Genomic DNA, 20,291 nt, shown 5'->3' on the forward strand with positions numbered 1-20,291 from the left:
AACGGGCCTGAATCTATACATCTGCTTTTCAGGGTCATGGAAGCATCCCTGGGGACAAACGTTCAGTGAAAGGAAAGCTCTCAAGGCATGCCAGACTCCCAAACTGCTTCTTGCAGTCAAGGGCTGACTTTGTTTTGAATATTTTTGTCTCTGGGCATCTCTGTTTTGTGGGTCCTTTACCCTCCCCACCCCAGCAGTCAGAGACACTAGGATCCTCTTGGTCCCTGACTTCATTGCTAGGACAACCAGGCAAACAACAGCAGAGCTGGGAGAAGAGTTTTGCTTAGCTGCCTCTGTGAACAGTATAACTGCTTGAGCTTTTTCTCCCCCTGTTAGTATAGACTTGATTTTGGAGCTGCCAAAAAGAGGGTGGAAACTTTGAGACCCAGATATCGCTTTCTTTTGTTCAGAAACTTATAAAATATTCCCAGGTTTTATCTCCTCATCCCACTTTCCAGGTGGAAGTTTCCATGGAAGACAGAGAATGAACAGACCACTCTAGCCCTCAAAGCCTAGGAGTTCAGGCTGTATGTTATGCTCAGAAAAATGGTGCAGATAAATTGTCCTGTGGGAGGAAAGTGCGGTTGTATAAGCAGAGGAAGGTGAAAGAAATCTTGTCATCCCACAGACTCTCTGAGGCCCCTGATGAGATTCCAGATAAGGATCCAACAGCTCTTTTCCTGAGCGTCAGTTTAGGAAAGTTGCCTGAGGTTAGTCCCTGCTCTTTCCATGGTCCATGCCATCATGACACTAAGGACATCGATAGGCAGAAGTGACACAGATGTGTAAAATAAGTCATATGGCACAAGTTGAATGCACATATTTAACGATATGGGATCTGGAACATTCCAGAGTACCTTGCAAAATGCATGGTGTGAGTCATTTGTAATTTGCTGAGGCATGAATGTGATCCATATGCTATGAAGATAGCACGCATGCCTCAAGCCAGCAAATGAGCTTACAGACCAGCCAGTGTATTTTTGTCTTTACCCTTCCTTTTATAGGTGAAAACTCATGTGAAGTCCTAAAACCTTTATTTCCCTTTTAAAAAAAATGGCCCTGCAAAGAAGCCAACTGATTTATAAATGACTATAATTCTGGATTGATAGAATATTTAAGGGTATGAGTGGTTATACTTAATGGAATTCTGGAGGAAATTATTCCCCCAGTTCTGGAAAAGCAGTATAGTAGTCCTGGAGTGTCTTATCACATATCTCCTGTAAAGAATTACTACTGGATATTCTTAAGTGCCACATGGATGTCACCACACAGTGTGTTATAAGAAGGCAGAATTTGCTTTGAGCTGCAGTGGTCCAGAGGTGGGGGTAGCTCCAGAGTAAGTGGAGTTGAATTTGAAAATAGGTATGATTATTGTAAGTAAAGGGGCTACAGGCAGATGGAAAGGGCTGGGGCAGAGTGAGGAAGGCCACACAAGCAGGAAAGGCCAAGTTTATTCATGACAGGCACTTGGCTATGTGTCTACTAATGACATTGCTGAGGGACTTAAGGATCTCAGGGTGTCAAAGGAAATGATTGTAGGTGAGGTCACTGTTAACTTGGATAGACCCTCAAAGAATGGCCTTTTCTGTCATCTTGCTGACCTTCCCGCTCCCACCAACTGTCAGAAATATACTTAAATGCTTAGCATAGCACCTCACACCTAGTAGATGCTTAGTAGGGGTTAGTGGAGTGAGCAAATAAATGGTTTCATCCCCATATCTGTTGTTTGCAGTCTGCTCTGTCTTAGTTTGCCCTCAAATGAGATAAAGCAGTTCGGTTCCTTTATTAAATACCACATCCTTTCCTTCCAGGCTTCAGTCACTCTCCATTCATTTGATAGCTGGGTACTGGGCAAGGGTCCCAAAGATGGAAGACGCTGAAGTTGTCAGTAGGAGCCATGGTCAGACTTGTCCAAGAATTCTCTAGTGCAAATCATCCCAGTCCCTTAACCTTTGCTAATAGCTCCTGATCCTCAACATTTTACCGGCCTCGTCACAGGTATATTGCACAGTACCAGCCCAAGGCCTGAGGAGGCTATAGCATTGAGACCTTCAGAGTTCAATAATGTACAGAAAACATCTCTGCTTTCTGCTCTAGGGGGCTTGGAATGGTTCCTCAGCACTTCCCTGGCCACGTGGAGATGGACACTTCTCTCAGCCATGGGCTGGCGAATTGCGCTGTATCACCTGGGTGGGGGCAATTAATCAGATGGGTTTTGTTGCTCTGCTTAATGATGGTGAATCACAAGTGGGGCTGTCAGAGGGATGACACCATCGTTTAGGGTCAAGGGATAAAGTTTTCAATCCTACTTAACGTTAGTCATGGGGTATTTGACTTTGGATAAACCCTCTGATTTCATTTCTTCATCCCTGAAATGGGGTTTGTTAGAGTAGCCCCACCTAAATATCCTGAGGGATGGTGTGTGAATCCAAGGAGCTGATGACTACAGGTTTGTTTTATAAAACATGGAGGGCTTTAGAAATCGCATTTTGCAGTCAGGTTAATCATGGTGTGTGAGGGCTCTAGAACTGAAAGCTCGGGTTTGAATGCAGCTCTGCTACCTACTAGGCCTGGGCAAATTATTTAACCTCTCTGTGCCTCCGTTTTCTCACTGAGGATACTAATTGTACCTGGCTCATCAAACTTCTGTGAGATATAAATGAGATATAGGGCTTTTTCTAGTCTGTATGGTACCTTTACGTGAGTCAGAAAAAGTCACTCCTTTCTTTGAGATACTTTACTTCCATCTGTTGAAGAATTCTCATAATATACTGATTATGTTTCAACAGTATGCTTTTCTACCATCTGCTAGGAAAAAAACATTGTAATAAATATGCAAATATATCATTCCATGGTATGAGTGATGCCCACTTTGATGAGCTATTGTTCAGTGTCTGACCTTCGTAACCATACATGGCAGCCCTGAGTGGATGGATGTAAAGCACTTATTACCTAGGGTGTAGTTAGAGGTCAAGCAACGTTAGCTTTTTTGTTATTAATATTGGATAGTTTTACCATTTTCTTTCATTCGGTCCCCCAAAATAACAGTGAACAAGTTAGGGTTAGCCATTTGTACCCAGCAGCCAGAATTCTTGTTGATTCTGCTTGTCATTAGGTACGCATGGGAAGTAGATGGTAGTGGAAACCAAGACACCTTTGGGAGGTGAGCAATCCAGGTGAGGGAGACTTAACAAAAGCCGACAGAGTGTTGAGGAAGGATGGGGACAGATTGACAGTGGCCACTGGGATTCTCCCTCTGTAGACAGGCCAGTGTGGTACCACTCAGTGGAGCTTTCTAGGAAGCAGAAAGGCGAGGCCTCGGCTCAGTGACAGAAGACCTCACGCACATCTGCTCTGTGGCACTTGGTTATGGCAGGAGTCCTGACATTTGGGTGAAATGACATCAATCCAGAGTTGCTACTGGCTGAGTGGGGCTCACGCTGCTCCAGCTAGATGGTAGGTGGCACCTGGCCTCCCTCCTTTACCTCTTTTTCCCTCAAAAAAAGTAATTTTGGCCCTCAGCCTGAGGCCCTGGGAATGATTTGTTCTTTATTGGGAGAGGGGTTTTGGATCCTTTTAAATACCTAGTAAAATGACGCATCTTCTCTCTGTCCCTCTCCTACCTCCCCATAGGTGTATGCAGAAATATTTGCATACACATTCAAGAAGTTTACCTAGACCAGTGGCTTTCCACCTAAGTTGCACATTATAATCAACTGGGGAACTTTTGAATCCTGCCATGCCCAGGCCGCATCCCAGAGCAAATAAATCAGACTCTGGGCATCGGGTGCAGGCATCAGGGATTCCAAGGTGCAATCGAAGTTGAGAAGCACAGGCCTAGGCTCTTCTTTTCCAAAGGTAACCATCTGTGAGCCTCATATCAGGGCTGTGGACTCACTAAGCTTAAATCTCCACAGACTGGCAGCCTCCTAAGGGTGATTTCTAGGAATTTTGGATGGTGTATAATGGACATTATGAAAATGCTGTATATATGAGAAATGACCTTTGACTCAAGAACGTCTACATGTTCCCCAGCCTTACACCATCTCAATCCAGAAAGAGCAGAGGAAATAAACCAGGGGAGTGTGCATGGGAGAGATCAAGAGAGGTGGGGGCAGGTAGGTCTCAGAAGGCCTAATTGGCATAGGAAATGGAAAAATTTTGAAAATCAATCAAACCCTGGTTCTAATGACAAGGAAGGACAGTAAATTATGAGAATGTCAGGGTTGAAGTTTCACACTTAATCTATAAACCTACTTTTAATAGGTCCTCAGGTGATTATAAATTCACAGTGGCTTTCTTTTTATTGGGTTATATGAGGCTGTTCCACATTTCTAAAGGAAGCCCAGGTGCGTCTCTTACTTATTTATTATTTATTTATTTATATTTAGGATACTGAAGAATTTTTTTAAACCCTCCTTTTTATGAACATTAATTATATACCACGCAAGGAAGCAATTGCCTCTATGTTATGAAATATTAAATCAAAATGCCTACCATTCCCAAATGTCCCAGAGATAAATACAGCAGTAGTTTGAAGCCCGTCTTAGAGCTGTTTTGCCTGCAAATTTATTGTTTTGTCTCCATTTTCAGAAAGCCCTGTTTTCTGTGAAGTATAGCACTCTAGGTAGTTTTTAAGGCTCAAACTCCTCTGGAGTTGCCTGTGTCGGCAACAACTCTTATGTAGATGGCGCACGAGGGATGGCGTGTTGATCGGCTCCTTTAAGATGATGAATGGGCAGAGAGTGTTATTGTCTTTGATTGCATGCCTTACATCATCTGTATGTAGGAATAAGAGGGCCATACTTTATCTTTAGCCATTTTATAAATATTTAAGTCCTTATAGTTGCCTAAAGATATTAAAGCATATTTTACGGTAGTCGGAATATAAATATTATATATAGCTCAAGATACCAAAGTAGTTTAATGAATTCATAATTTTCTGTTCAAATTTATTGGAATGCGTTTCATCTTCCAAAAGTTCCATTTAAGGAATAAGATACCATTCTGCTTCCTGACAACACACCAAGTGTTGGCTGGCGTTTCGGGTGGGAGTCTCAGTTCCAATATCTATAGAGGCTTTCATTAGGAAGCAAGGAGGCAGGAAGTCAGGGCCCTGGGATATGTTTCCTCCATCTCTACATTTAAAACTATATATAAATAACTTTCTGAATAAACAATTCTGGCGCTTATTTAAATCATTAAAGCGTTCCAGAGAGAAAACTTTTTATAGCCCCTTTCCTCTATTTCAAGGAGATTAATTCAGAGAACTTAAGTAAGAACAATAAAGATGTAGTTTGCAATTTTCCCTTCCTCCCCACCCCCTTTCAGAAACAGGGACACAGACCCTGCTGGCCAGTATACAGCCCAATTCAGGGTATTATTGGTTTGGATAGTGCCTTCCCAATGCATTCTGAACATTTCTCCCTAAGTTAAAGAGTCCCAACTTGCTCCTTCCTTTTCCTAACTGCAAATAAGTGACAGGGAGACTATTACTGCACCTCTTTTCAGTTTTCCAGTGAAATATGAAGACTTTCCTCTTTAATATTTCACAAAGTTTCTCCAGCTCCCAGCGGGAGTCCATGCTGGGTAATGTTTGCTAATTACCAACAACAAAACTAGACATACAACGCTGGTAAATTACCTGACCCTTTCTATTTTAATGAGACAACAAGGATTTCTCGAAATGATGTTGTTTCACTGGTTAATGGTGTCAGCAATGTTGTAATTGTGGGTTGAGACACATTAGCTGAACAACCACATGTGGAAAGGGCTTTCTCTCGACAAGCCCTTTGGAGACTAGAACCATATTATCATTAAGCCTCTGTCATTTGCATGCTGCTAATCACTTACTTTATTATCCCGCATATCCATTGTCTTTCTTTAATTGCTCTTTAAATTAAAATTAAAAATAGTTCTAAAGCCCACAATGGCGGGGATAGCATCTTGATTATGAAGATAACTTCAAGAAAATGGAACAACTGATAACATATTGCCAAGATTATAAGCGAGTCCCACTGTTATGTACCGTGCCTGCAGGCCCCAGGGGCCTAATTGTGGCAGTTTCTCTTCCTTCAGCCCATACTGTTTGTTTAATAAATGGTTATTTATGGCCTTTTTGGCCATTATAGCAACTTTGGAGAAAGTACATCCTTCTCATTGGTTTGGGCGCTGAAATTTCATTCTCCAGGCAAAGGTATAAAACAGAATTGAAAGGCAGGATCTGCACTACAGCTTGTGAGGGCCTCTGAAAAGAGGCCCTCTTGCTTCTCCTTGCTCGTTTGTTCTGTATGAGTTTATTATTAAAATTTAGGGTTGTGAAAGAGACATAAACTTTAGAGCTGAAAGGAACTTTAGAGTCATCCCCATTTTACAGGTGAAGAAACTGAGGACAGGAGCAGTTGCCATGACTCTGATCACACGGCAGGAGATGAAACTGGATTGTCTGTTAGCGAGTGGATTGGATGGTGGGCTCCTGGAGGGAGGATTATAGCTTATGGACTACTCCTGAGACAGGATATTGTCTCACGCTCAGAGTTGTAATGTGCACGCTGCGTGGTTGTCATGGTGCGGTGCATTTAGTGCGTGTCTCTCGTATGCCTATACTGGTGTGTTTTTTGTTGTGAACTATGTGCTGTGATACTGGAAGGGAGGGCTCCTGCCTTTCAGTTCTTAAAACGATGACCCCAGGAATGACTGCGGGCATTCCTGAATATTGAGTGATCAAACCCAGAGTTATCATGATTCCAATATTATACTACAGTGCCCCAGAATTAGGATGACACGTTTTTGAGAGCCAGAAGTCATTGGGACATTGCCTTACGTGCCTCAGTTTTACAGATGGGCAAACCAAGTTTGGGTAAGACATTGAATCTAAATTGTCACAGGGAGTTAGGGGATGACCTGGAGCTAAAACCCGTGTCTTTGGATTCTCTGTTTTTCTGCCAGCATTACCAGTCTATCATTGACATCAGCAGCAGCTGATGTCAAAATGTAAAAATAAGTTAGTACTTATAAAGTGCTTACTCTGTGCCAGGCACTGTTATAAGCAGTTTATCTGTATTATTTAACTCATTTAATCTTCATGACATATTACTCTATTTTATAGGTGAGGAGACTAAGACACAGAATTTAAGTACATCGCCCCAGATCATAAAACTAGGAACCCAAGGAGGCAGCACTCAACTCAGGCAGTCTAGCTGCAGAATTCCTGTTCTTAATCACGATGTTATGGCTCATTTCAGGATGTGGTCAAAGGATATTGATCATGGTGTAAACAAGAGATGTTCAAAATCAAACTAGCACCAATCGGCCTCTTCTTTAGTGAAGTTCTATGTGTGTGGGGAATGCCTGACTCTCAAAATCCAAGATTCCAGTTACATATTCATCTGCCAGCATCATATATGCAGGAAAGCCTTTCAAACTTCAAAGAAAACATTTACAGTGCTTTCTTTTAAAAGACCATCAAATGTTTGGAACGTCAGCCATTATCTCGGTCCAGGCATCCTGTCTGTAGAACCTGTCAGAGACAGCTGGCTGAGAGTTGTTAGTGATGGGATTCTGCTCTTCCTGAATTGCAGGGCAATGCCTTGGACCACTTGGCAAATCCGTCTTTTACAGCTACTTAATTTTCTGTGCACTTAAGATATGGGTGTTTTAGTTTGCTTGTGATTTCCTAGCTCTGATTTTTGCTACGCTGGCCATTGGTTTGTACTAAACCAAACAACTGGGGCCCATTTGGCATTTGGTGTTTTAAATGTAAAAGGACATTCGAAGTACATGACAAATGCTGAAAAGCAAAGCCCATAACACTGAGAACATAAAGAAACTGTTTATAATGTAAAGGTGGTTACATTTTCAGTCAATCTATCACTTTAATGAGCTCTTTGCATTTCTTTGATTAATGCTTACAAAAGGGGGAGAAAAAATTGATGTAATGGAAACAAAATGGTATATAGTCTTGGCAGCATTAGGGTTTCTGTGTGTTTTATTAGTATCCACTTCGTATTGCTGTCTTGCAATGTGTACTTCTACCTTTTCCCTGGCATAGTATGCCTCTAGTTTACTGGAAATGTGATCCAGCATGAAGAAGTTTCTATATTAGTGGCAAAACAGCCTTTGTACTCTCTGGTGGCAGCAAAGAGGGAGGGTCCAGGACAGGAATTAAGAAGTGGTAATAGTAGTAAAGGAAAGGCTGATGTAGTTCATGCCGTATTGAAATGAAGCATCCAATAGGTATGAAGAAAAGAAAAGAGAACATTAAAGATGCTTTAGAAACATTTAAACATTAGGTAGTAATTGGTACATAATCAGTAGTAATTCTTACAGTTTAAAATAGTGAATAAAGGGGAAGGGAAAAGTGCAGCAAAGATATCTTTGTGAAGTAACTACATGGGGGGGGAGAAAAGTTAGTCAAGGCAGGCTTCCTGGAGGTGGTGAAGGAGGGGCAGGAACTGAGTTGGGGGAGAAGGGAGGGGACAGCATATCTGAAGTGGGTAAGACTTGGTGGGAGTAGGGATGGGAATCAGCAAATGCCACCCTTCTGTGCTGGAAACCAGCTCTGACTGTTCCTCCCCTCAGCTGTATGCACAGAGCATTGTGGGTTTCCATGGGCTCTTTGGACCCATGTAAGCTCTCAGCATCCTTTGCTCTGAGATTGAGTGGCTCTTACAACATTGTAGGAAGTTGAAATGGTAGAGAACTGGGAACCCTGAAAACTCTGTTTTGCTCTGTTCTTCTAAAGCTCCTTAATCTGTAACTTTTGGTCACTTCTATCCCAGAATCTCAGTTTCCCCAAATTCATGTAGGTCAAAATGACCTTTAGGGTTGTTACAGCTCGTCAGCGTGAGTCCCTCCACCGTGTCAACCAGCTGTTCTCAACCCATGAAGATGACGTGAAGTTGCGAGGTTTCAGGCTCTTTTCTTTTATTCATTTATAATTTTGCTAAATTTTCTTCTCCTTGCACAAATGAAATATGTTTCTTTTAGAAAATTTAGCAACTATGTATAAACAAAAAGAAGACAAATATGCATTCCTTATAATCTTAGCATTCGGACATAAGAAAGTTAACATTAGTCTTGTTTCTGCAGATATCAATATTTTACCCCTCAAAATGGATCATACATAATAGTATGTACCTGTTTTTGTGGAGAGACAACTCTTGCAAACATATTTGTTTCATGTGTGTGAGACTTGTCTAAGTGCTGACTATATCTTATGAAACTTAATGGACAAATAGCTATAGAGAACTTTGGTTGATTGATTGGTTGTTAGTTGGTTGGTTTAGTTTGCTTTGGTTTAATTTAGACCCAGAACAGAAACTCTAAAAAAGATGAAGTACCTTATGCAGCTTCCCAACGCTTTCATTAAATACAGTCTCTAGAAAAGAGTACTGTTAAAAATATCAATGTTACTTATTGTAAATAAAGAAATTGACCCAGGTCTCGTCCCTGGTCACTGGAAGTGAACAAGAAACCTTGAATGAAGATATAGTCACTTGTTTCAGTAGAAACTCAGACGTGCATGAGCCATTTTACCAAGAAAAGAACAGAGATTTTTCTCAGTTACTATACTATTTGGGCATTTTGGTTGCAAGTGATAGAAATCCAACCCCAAAGCCTTAAATAAAGAGGAAGTCGTACAACTGGGGTGTCTCTGGCTTTAGGCACATTTGAGCCCAGGGGCCTGAGTGATGTCAGAGCTCTGTCTCATTCTCTTTACCTCTTGATTCATTTGCCCTGTTTTCATTTGTCCCCTGGTGAGCTAAATGCTTACCAGCAGCCCCGTACTTACATCCTTGTGGTTCTGAAAGCATCTTTAGCATCGTTTTCATCAGGTCTTGGGGAGAACACAGATTGGCCCCAGCTTGGAGGACAAGTGGATCTCTAAACCAGCCATGTGTCCAGGATGATGGGGATCCATATTGTTGGCCCTGTGAGGTCAGGGTTACCCACCTCCCCTACCCCCCACCAAACACTGGGAATGGGTTCCTCATGTAGAGAAGAGGTTGAAGGGGAGCACGTAACTACAGAATCAACTATCCTGGCTCCGCCACCAACTGATCTGCAACCTTAGACACAGTAACTTCGCTGCTCTGAGCCTCAGTTTCTTCATCTGTAAAAGGGAGGTAATTATTAGAAGATTTCCAAAGTTCTTGCATCCCTAACAGAGTGATTGGTAAAGAGGCAAAAAGAGACCCAAATGATATAGTTTAGGTTTCTCAGAACTGTCTATTAATGTAATTTCTAAGCTCTGTCTTTAGGCTCTGGGTAGAGAACAATCAATGATCAGCTCCAAGCTCATGAGTTACCTGGAATAAAGCAGATAACACAGTTGAAATTGGCAAGGGTGTTCCCTGCCCCACCTTTCCCAGCATTGACCTCCAGCAACCTGTTGGGGGCTGGCACCACTTCCAGCTCCTAAGTGGAAAGTGCTCAGTTAGAGTAGCCTTTGGGCAGGAGAAGTTTCTGCCTTGATAAATAATCATTTTTTATTGAGTCAACACTGGTCAGCTCCTGGCTCTCATGACTCAGGACTCCAACTTTGTGGAAAGCCACTGAAAACTACTATGAAAAACTATTACAAGGTTCAACTGAGGTTTTCCCTTGGCCGGATTTCTCTTGCAGACTTTTCTAAAAAATCTATTTCCCAAATCAAGCCTGGGCACGTGGATTTTTCCCCCTACAAGTTAGAAAGCAATCATGCTTCTGTACCTGGAATTTTCTTTACTTCAGCTGCTGAAGAATTTGTTGGAATACATACTGCAAAAAATGACTGCTGTGGCTATTACTGTACTTGCTCAGGGGAGCTATTCAGATGCCTCATTTATTGGAGCTTAATAGATTAAAAGTCCAAATTGAGTCTCATGATATAAGCCTAATCAAGTTCTAATCTGCATAATTTTCCCATAAGCAGCAATGGGAAATTTGGATAATTTATGTTTCAGCAGTTGCCAATCATGTGTTAAGTAGCATTGTTGCATTTACTTATCAAAATATTTTTATTGATCTTCACTTCATCTGACATTTGGCTTTGAGTTTTTTTTTTTTTTCCTGGCGTTAACAGGAAATTTAATTCATCTCCTAGATGATGTAATATGAGATGTGTCTCTTGATTTTAACATGCCTTTATAGATCATTTTTAACGGTGATCTTTCCCTTTTACAACTTCATATTGAATACCTGTCTCAGCAAACCTAGATGACTCTGCCTAATTTATTTCCCTCGTTTAACGTAGCATATGGATTTCTAACCATCATTTATATGCACACAATAAAAGATAATTTGCCCCACCATTTGAACCAATTCCTTTATGTTAAATCTATGGGGGTGGGGAGGCACTTACCTTCATTTCTCCATCTATTTTAGGGGAGGTGATTTATAAGAATTTCCATCTCCCTCTCTCCCTGGAAAAGCTTGGGGATTTAACTAGGGAAGATTTAGAAAGTACTTTGTGTTTTCCCCCACGGAAAAATACTGTAATAAAGCATTTATCATATATACTGAGTTGTGCATGCTACCATACCAAAGCAAGTTAAGCATAACTACAGTGGGTCCCAGCTGTTATCTGCTATTGTTTAAAAGTGAAAACAATAAAAGAGTAAGACTGGCTCAGGCCTCAAACTTGCCTGCCAAGCTCAGCACATGAGAAAGAGAGACCATCACACACGGAGGGAAGGCAGCATGGAGCACGGTAATCCTTGGGCTCTGAAGTCAGACTGTCTGGCTGGAGCCCCCCAGATCTGCCACTTACCAACTGCGGTGTTGGAGGAAGTTATTTGACTGCTCTGAATCTTATTTTCTTCATCAACAAAATGGTAATATTAGCAGTTCCTGTACTTACAGGGCTGTTATGAGGAATAAATGAGGTGGCCCGTGAAAAAACCCTTAGCGCAGCTTTGGCACGTAATAAGAAGGAATATGCCATGGTGACTTAGAGGAGGCTCTGAAGCCAGTTTACCTGGGCTGAGATCTAGATCTGCTCATTCCTAAATGTATGCGCTGGGTCAAGTTGCTTAACTCTGCTGTGCTTCAATTTCCTCCTCTGTAACATAGCAGTGTCTACATAGGATGGCTGTATGAACTAAAGTTAAAGCATGCGCAGATTTTAGTACATGCTGAGCACTCAGTAAATGTTGGATTTTACTATTTTTTGCTTAAGGTTCTACTTAAGCCTGACTTCTTCACTCTCAAAATTACGTTAGTCAATCTAGATCCAGAACGTTCTTGCCTTTGCTTTGAGTTCCACAAAGACCATGACATTGAGTCTTTCCCATTTTTAAATGCACTCACAACTACATTACCCTGGAACCCTTTTCTAGGCATGCCCTCTGGTAGATCTTATCTGAGTCACAGCCTCTCTTTGCTTGTAACCACAGGTGCTCCTTGGATGCTACGTCTGTATGCATGCATGCAGCAGGTACCCAAAACAATTACTTTAAAAAATGAAACCTTAGTGATCTTGTTATTCCCGAGCCTCTTCTCCTTGAACTTCTTAGGAATAGGTCAAGTGTTTGTGTTAAATTCTTTCATGTGAAGCCATCCAAACTGAAATGCCCTTGTCAAATTTAACTATAGGTCACTTAACCTTCCAGTAACTTCCCTGACACAGGCCAAGTGCTGCCTGCCATTGGATAACCAATCATAAAAAAGAAAATCAGATACTACAGATTTTGTTCAGCTGAACCCAACAGTGGTGATGGTTGAGAGCACAAATTCTGGAAAAGAATATAGAGAGCAGCGAAAACTGTTTCAAAAGCCCGAGAAACAAAAGAAGAAAGATTATGTCCTTAAATAATTAAAGGAAGTGGGAAATTAGGTTTAGAAAACAGAAGACTCCAGAGAGTCTGCAGTTGCTATAAGGCATTAAGAACCTTTCTTTCATGAAGACTGGACACCAGTTTTTCAACATACCTAAAGAAAATCCTAGCCATCCAATATCCAAAATACTCCGTCCTTAAATATTTTAGGCTGTATTTTTATCACTGGATTGGCCTGATTATTTCTACCAAAATATATCCACACTGCTATTGCCTTCCCATTAATTTTCCAGGATTTTTCTCTATGTGAAAATTCTTTTAAAAAACTCTACCAAAAGCTACCTCAGGTCTTTATCCATAGGGAAGGGGGAGGCAGTGGATGCTATTCCTAGCCAGAATATTTATTGTGTACTGAGTAAAATATTAACGTTGGTAGTCAACATTTTAAAGTATTTTTTCTTTATACCAGGCATTGTACTAAATGTTTTAACTATACTATTTCATTTTATTCTCACAACTGCCCTGTATAGTAGGTAATTCCAGCTTACAGACAAAGAAACAGAGGTTTGGAGAGTCTGTGCTATGCTCATGGTTGTGTGGCTTATAAGTAGATGAGCCAGAATTTAAACCTAAGACATCTGACTCCAAAGCACATGCTCTTAGCTATTCCACTCCGTTTCTTCTCTGTGGGCCAGGCATTTTGTAGACAACCTGGGATGTTTAAAGAAATAGAAAACCCAGTCTTTGACCTAAAGTTCTCCTGCAGCATATGGAGTGAGCGTGCTTGGCAGGGGGCAATGTTGGGCCCATTTCTGCCTGATGCCAAAGGAATAGAACAAGTAAAGTAAGCCCATCCTATCTGCCCCTGAAGATTGAAATGGGGAGGGGTTTTCAGTGTAAGGAGTTCAGGCAGTCTTTAAAGTTATCTTTAGCCCAGAACTTGCCTCCCATGTCCATGCTCAACAGAGCGGAAACGGAATACATCTAAAGAACCAGGAGGCCATCTTGGTAAGAGCTTGGGTTGTAGTTAATTAAACTTGAATCTTTTCCTGATTGAGAACTTCTGATTCCATCTCTCCAATGCCAACATTCTTCATCATCTCTTCTGGCAAAATAAGTGGTTGTTTCTAAAATTAACTTCCCGCGTGTTAGTTCAACTAACGGAAGGAGCGTTTCCCAGTTTCACTATCCTCTAGCTGTAGATCAGGGTCCCTGGAGGATATTCCATGTGCCAGCGCTTTCACATGCAAAACTGAAGCGGTGCTTTATGTAGAGGGACTTACAATTCAACCAAAGATGTACCCACTGCAGCTAACAAAGGGATGGGGAGCAAGACCATCAGGGACCCGGGTACCATTTAGACCTGCCCCTTTATTAACAGCTGCTATGGTGAATGGGGTAGATGCCGTCAAATGGCACCAAAGGCTGGATTGCCTCTTCTCTTCGGAAGGAAGGTGCCTGATTTTCTGTTCTTTCCAAGGCCACATCGGGAATCTGGGTCTGCTCTGCCATTTCAAGCCACAAGTTTCCCATTATAGGATTTCTAAGAATGAAACAATGCTAATCAATTCTGTTCCTCTTTAATAACCCAACTCTTCAGGAAGGGCAAAAAAAAGATAAAATCTATTTCTGTTATCTTTGCCTTTGCTTATAAAAATGTGTGGCTATAAAAGTAGCAAAATAAAAAGTGACATTATCATTGCTGAAGTTTTCTTTCCAACAAAATCTCCCCGTTCTTGGGGTCCTGTGTAGGAGAGAGAAAGGCGTTTAACGGAGAGATGTCTTTGGACATCCACCATAGTTTGTCAGTTGCAGATGCTAATGGAACCAGGCTTGGCGACTGAAGGGGAAAATGGAATATGAAAGCAAAATGAAAGAGGCCTATGAGGCAAGCATGTCATTTCTAAATGAAGGTTTCATGCAAAGGAATTGAGTCTTTTCACAGCTGAAAACGGAATCTTTAAATAAGATAAAATAAAAGGATGCTTTGGTTTGTTGCCGGTTCTGTAATGAAATACAGTTTTCCTAATGTCGTGTGACCTGCATTTTTACCTGTTTTATGGGTGCTAGTCCTTGACGTACAAACCCGTATTTTCTCAAGTCAGCATTTGATGATGGATGTCAAAATACAGGCCATGTATTATGCATATAGCATTACCGATTTAAGGTGTTTACTTGTCAAGTTGAAGAAATTCAAAAACGTCACATCCACTGAATCTGCACAGCTGTCACTTGCAGTTTTTCATGCTTTTGAATGAAACTTCTGATGAAAACAGTTTAGTTTTCCCCCTTCACTATTCCAGGGGAAGAAAACAGCAAGCATTTCAACTGCGTGTTCTTGGTTACATGGTTGGCTGAAAAACACACATTCCAAAGTTTAGAAAGAGGGGCACTATACTGTCATTCAAAGTTACTTACCCTGTGCACAGGGTATCAGTATAAAGAATAAAATTAAGTGCAATCAGGGAGTGAATGGTAAATAAAACTTTTTTTTTCTTTCTGAAAATATGACACTCCGATGAAATTTATACACAGGGGAGCAGAAAACAGGAAAACTCGTTTATATTTTTCTGGCATTTCATGCATGATGTACTTCCAAAGCAACAGGCAATTATGAACACCTGTCATTTCATTCCTGGTAGATAAAGATTCACACATACCTTCATGCCAGAAACAACCCAGTCTTGTCGCATTACCAGAGAGAGTCACTAATCTGGTCACACAATCTTCGGAAATTTGTTCTGTATCAGTAATTCCCTAATCCATTGATAAGCCCAGGTAGCCATCCACCATGGGCAAAGAGGAGAAAACAAAGAGAACGTGAACTTCTGTCTGCCTGTTTTATAAGGTGGGGAAGGCAGTTGGGCATGGCGACCAGTGTGGAGCTGGCGGTGCCACTTGCCACGTGGCAAAATTAATTTTCACCAGAAGAATGTATGAAGAAAATAAATGTATCATGTTTATACGGCTATGTACCTCCTTAAAGAGGCAGCCATTTGGCCTAGCTGGGATGCTTTCTCACTTGAAAACTTGAAAATATGGTTGGGCCAAGCTCATTCTAATATGTATTGAGATTTGGGTCTGAGACCCAAAGAAGCCCACACTGCAAAAGTCAGCACCAAGTAGGCTACTCTCCAGTTTACTGTGCCCACATCTACCTTATGGAGTCTGAGTTAAGCACACTGGGAAGTTCAAGGGTCCACTATAAGCAGGTGGCATATGCAGCAGTTAGGATGATTTCAGCTGCAAGTAAAGAAAACTCCTCAGTTTGGCTTAAACAAAAGGGGGGAAAATAAATACACACACACACACATACACACACATACATATATATATAAATATATAGTTGTACATATATTGTGTATATATATACATAAATATTTAATACATAGTACAAAGTACATAAATATACATAAACATAGACATTATATATAATCTCATTATTATGTGTATAATATATATAAAAGCTCGTTACTACATTTTATATTATAATCTCACTTATAAATGTATAAAATCTCATGTAGTAAGAAATCCTGAGATCAATTGGTTTTGATTCTAGGGCTGGTTAATTCAGGAACTAAGGGCAGTTCTTCCTATCATTCAGTCTTTTTATCATTCACTTCAGCCAATTCATTAAGTTGGCTTTGTCCTCAGCTGGCGCCCATCCTAGTTACAAGACGGCTGCTACAGTTCCAGGTACTACAGACGCAAAAGCAATGTCCAGTGGATCAAAAGAGAATCTCCTCCCATGTGATATTTTTTAAGAGCAAGGAAACATCTCCTCAAGCCCCCAGACGGATTTCCTCCCACTTCCCCTTGGCCAGAACCCTGTCAAAGGCCCAGGTTTAAGTCCCTCACTGGCAAGAGAATAAGTAATCAATTGGTTTAAGATAGCAGTCAGGATAGGTTAGGTTATGCTGTGGTAACAAAAACAACACAAACAACAACAAAACAAGTCTCAGTGGCTTAAAGCAACAGAGATTGATTTTTCACTCAGAATGCTTTGTGTGTCTGGGCTGCTGTCCAGGGCTGCTGCCCAGCCTTCATCTCCATAGTAACCTGTGTTCCCACTGTTGCCACAGCCTGGGAAGAGAGATGGCAAGTCAAATACTTGTACCAGAAGTGATGATATGCCTTGTTCTGTTTGCTTTTCATGGGCCAGGGCATTTCCTGTGTCACGTGGTCATATCTAACTTCAAGGAGGCACAGAGGTACAATCCTCATGTGTGCCTGAAGGGGGAAGGGAACAAAAATCTGTGAGCAAGATCAATAATTGGTGGAAAGACTGGTTTTTAGGGAACTGTCAAAGTGAGTTAGAATTTTTTATAATGGTTTGGTCTCCTGCTTCGTTCTTCTGAAAACAACTCATCAGAGTTTATCCTGGGAATAGGATATTTATTTAATAAATAGGATATTTATTTTTGACTTGTAAATAATGCATATGTTACTTTTTTATTGTGTATATATACTATGCTTTCATCATTTCCAAATTTTCCACATTTCTGATTTTTCTTCTTCCTCTCTTTCCTTCCCACTAGGGTTCACACCTCCAGGAATGGACAGATCCTCTCCGGATAACAGCCCAGTACATGGGATGTTACGCCAGCCCTCCATCACAACTGGGGTCAACATCCCCATCATCACTGAACTAGGTAGGAGTGAATGTCAGCTTTGGGTGGATTTTTCTGGTCCTCTCTTCCGACCATGCAGGATACAAAGAGGTTGGCCTGAGTCTTAGCTCTTTCAGTGTGCTAGGCTCTAATGGGGTTTGTCTGGGGGGAGATTGGAGAAGGGTATGGGTAGAAATATGACAGATGACCCAAGGGAAAACCGATCTATCTTTCCTCTGAGGTGAATAGATAGTTTCCTTATGCTGGTCATTGTTTTCAAAGGAGCCTGAGATGAAGGGTTTGAGATTGGGTCATACATTAGGGAAGCGGGAGGAAGGGAGGAAAGGTATGGTCCAAGGATTTTTTCCAGTGATTCTCATTGGAAGCATCTGTGGAAGGTCCCTCCCTGGAGGTACAAAGCCTCAGGTCTAAGCCAACCCCATTTTGAGAACTGCTTAGAAAGTTCTACGAAAACTATGAAAGTTCATCATTGGGCTAATATGTGATCATTTTACATTTCATGTATTCTAGTTGAACTTTTCAGCTAAAGGCCATTTTCAGTGACTGCCGCTCTGGTCCAAAAAATGATGGGGTTTTGAGGGCCATGATCATTGGCCAGTGGGATCCAGCTTTTAACCTGGCCATGGCACTCCCTGCTACTATTTGTGAATTTGCAAAACTGCTGCGTGGTCTCTTCCCCCGAAGATAAACACTAACTACCTGTGGTCCTGGGTCCCTTTACTTTAGAATGTCTCCTCTGTTATTCCCTCACTCTTTTCTTTTTCTGTACTTTCCTCCACTCCCTTTCCCCAACCCTTAACTGCTGTATCCCATTAGCTAAACCTGGCAAGTTGCCTTTGGTATCTGTCAATCAGGAAAAAAACAGTGGGACGCACATTCTAATGATAACTGAACTGGGTAAGAAGCACTGTTTTCTTTCACATCAGTATCTCCTTTTGTTTTGTGGTTCGTGTTTCCAACTATCATCAGCTTGTTTTTTATTTCACCGGCTGTAACGAAAGGCTACCCCATGGCACTGCTTTGAATGTGTTTTATTTGTGGCTCTGGTTGGAATCGACTGTCTTGTTCTGGCCTTCCTTAATGATTTTTTCCCCACACAGCATCAGTAAACCTTTGATCACACCCATCTGACCTGGCAGTTGTTTCCAAAGCATCTTTGCTCTAATTCATTTTCTTTGGCTTGGGCCTTTTTTTTTTTTTTTTTTTTCTTCCATGTGTCCCCCTGCTCCCCCTCCCACCTTCTCCCTTCTATTCCTCTTCCAACACACTGTCAGTTTGACTGACATGTCTTCACAGCTCTCAGAGGAAGTCAAAGGAGAAATATAAAAATTTTAAGATAAGAAACCTAAGACGGTGCCTTCCCTCCAGCTGTTTATTTTCCTTTATTCTGACTTTATTTGCCTTTTTTTTTTTTTTTTTCCTACTCAGCCCTTTCTCAGAAGCTCTGGTTCTGAAGCCATAAAAGCAGCCAGCTCATAGGGGACCCTTTCTTACTAAAGCCAGGTCTTAAGAAAGGATGCAAAGGATGAGGTTAGCGGCCACCAAGCCCCAGCCCTGCACTCTGACCCCCCACTCCGCTGGCCCAGAGCCCTCTCTGGGAGATTCGGGGCAGACTCATCTAGAAGATGAAGGCCTGTGGTCGTGATGGCATTTGTCAGGCTCTTGCACGATTCCCCATGATTTGGTTAATAACTCTATGAAAAGCACCCATCAGCAGCAGGTCTCAGAACTGGGGACTGATCTCCTAAATAGAGAAAGCAAGCACTGCTCGGTGGAGGGTAGATCGAGAGGTAGGGAGTGTCTGCCTTCAAATAGCTCACAAATGAAACTAACATGCCATTTTCTTGGCCCCAAAATATATTTCAAAATAATAGAGCAGGCTTTTAACACAGTAATCTTGCTTGCCAGGTGTCTGGAAACAAAGGAATAAATTGTCCACCATTCAGCCCAGCATTATTGTCGATGTAGCTGTTTATCAGGACAGATTCCCTCAGGTCAAGGACTGTCACACTATTTTCTGTTTCCAACAGTAGGACAGGTGTCTTTTTCATGTTTAGAGAAGTTGGCTAAAAGCGTAGGCTTCTGGATTGCTCTTCTCAGAACCTTAGGGTGGCGAGGGACCCAGGGAGCTTGTGTGGCCCAGACTTCTGGTGGGAAAATTCATCCAAACATCTCTGTCTCAGAAAACTTCAGCAGCACTTCAGTATCACCACTGCCAGGAATTTCTTTGTCTATTTGGAAGTCATGCGCTGCCAGCTAACTGGGATATCTTTATTTGTGACTAGTAGAAAAGAAAAAGCATGGCGCCCCCAGTCCGAGGCAACAATTCAAGTATTCAGTTAGCATAATTGAGTCTCCTGAAGCCTTCGTCCCCCACCAGATTTCTTTTATGGGCTCAGAGAACCTTCCATGTGTTCACATCACCCTCATCTTCTGCCGTAAGCCCAACTTTCCTACTCGTCATACTGCCTTTAGCACTCAGACCATCATCCTCTGACCACCTCACCTCCCCCTATCCCCACAAATATTTACTGTTTACCTACATGTTCTGAGACGTCTTCTGCATTACACTAGGCCAGTAAAATGCCTTTTAAAAAACACAGATGGCGCAAGGTCAAACAAGTTTTTTAAACTGCATGGTATATTCCAGTCTTCACGCACCTGGGGAGTCCCAGTTGATGTTAGTGGGTCCAGGCTTCCTAGAAGTTCCACAAGAAGGAAATCTGTTTCAAGCTATTTAACCTGTTTCCCAGTTGTATTTGATCACAAACATTTTGGGGTGACTGTTTTCATCACCTCTTAGCACCCACATAATTACCGTCCCGTGAAATAGGTTTCGGGTGACACCGGCTGCTCTCCCTTTGAGACTAGGTAACCCAGAACCCTGGCTCCTGCCTTGGAG

General features: G+C 41.7%; 1 protein-coding gene across 5 annotated transcripts in view; it reads left to right on the plus strand.

Moving 5' to 3' along the window:
- The window catches only part of KCNMA1 (potassium calcium-activated channel subfamily M alpha 1), a 745,231-nt gene that overhangs the window by 687,542 nt on the left and 37,398 nt on the right, over positions 1–20,291 (plus strand). For all 5 annotated transcript variants that reach the window (XM_036829453.1, XM_036829449.1, XM_036829450.1 and 2 more), the window contains one exon: positions 17,297–17,410. In XM_036829453.1, the coding sequence (XP_036685348.1) occupies positions 17,297–17,410 (114 nt within the window). The remainder of the gene's footprint in view (positions 1–17,296; positions 17,411–20,291) is intronic.

The sequence above is a fragment of the Balaenoptera musculus genome, chromosome 16, assembly GCF_009873245.2.
Source record: "Balaenoptera musculus isolate JJ_BM4_2016_0621 chromosome 16, mBalMus1.pri.v3, whole genome shotgun sequence".
Lineage (NCBI taxonomy): Eukaryota > Metazoa > Chordata > Mammalia > Artiodactyla > Balaenopteridae > Balaenoptera > Balaenoptera musculus.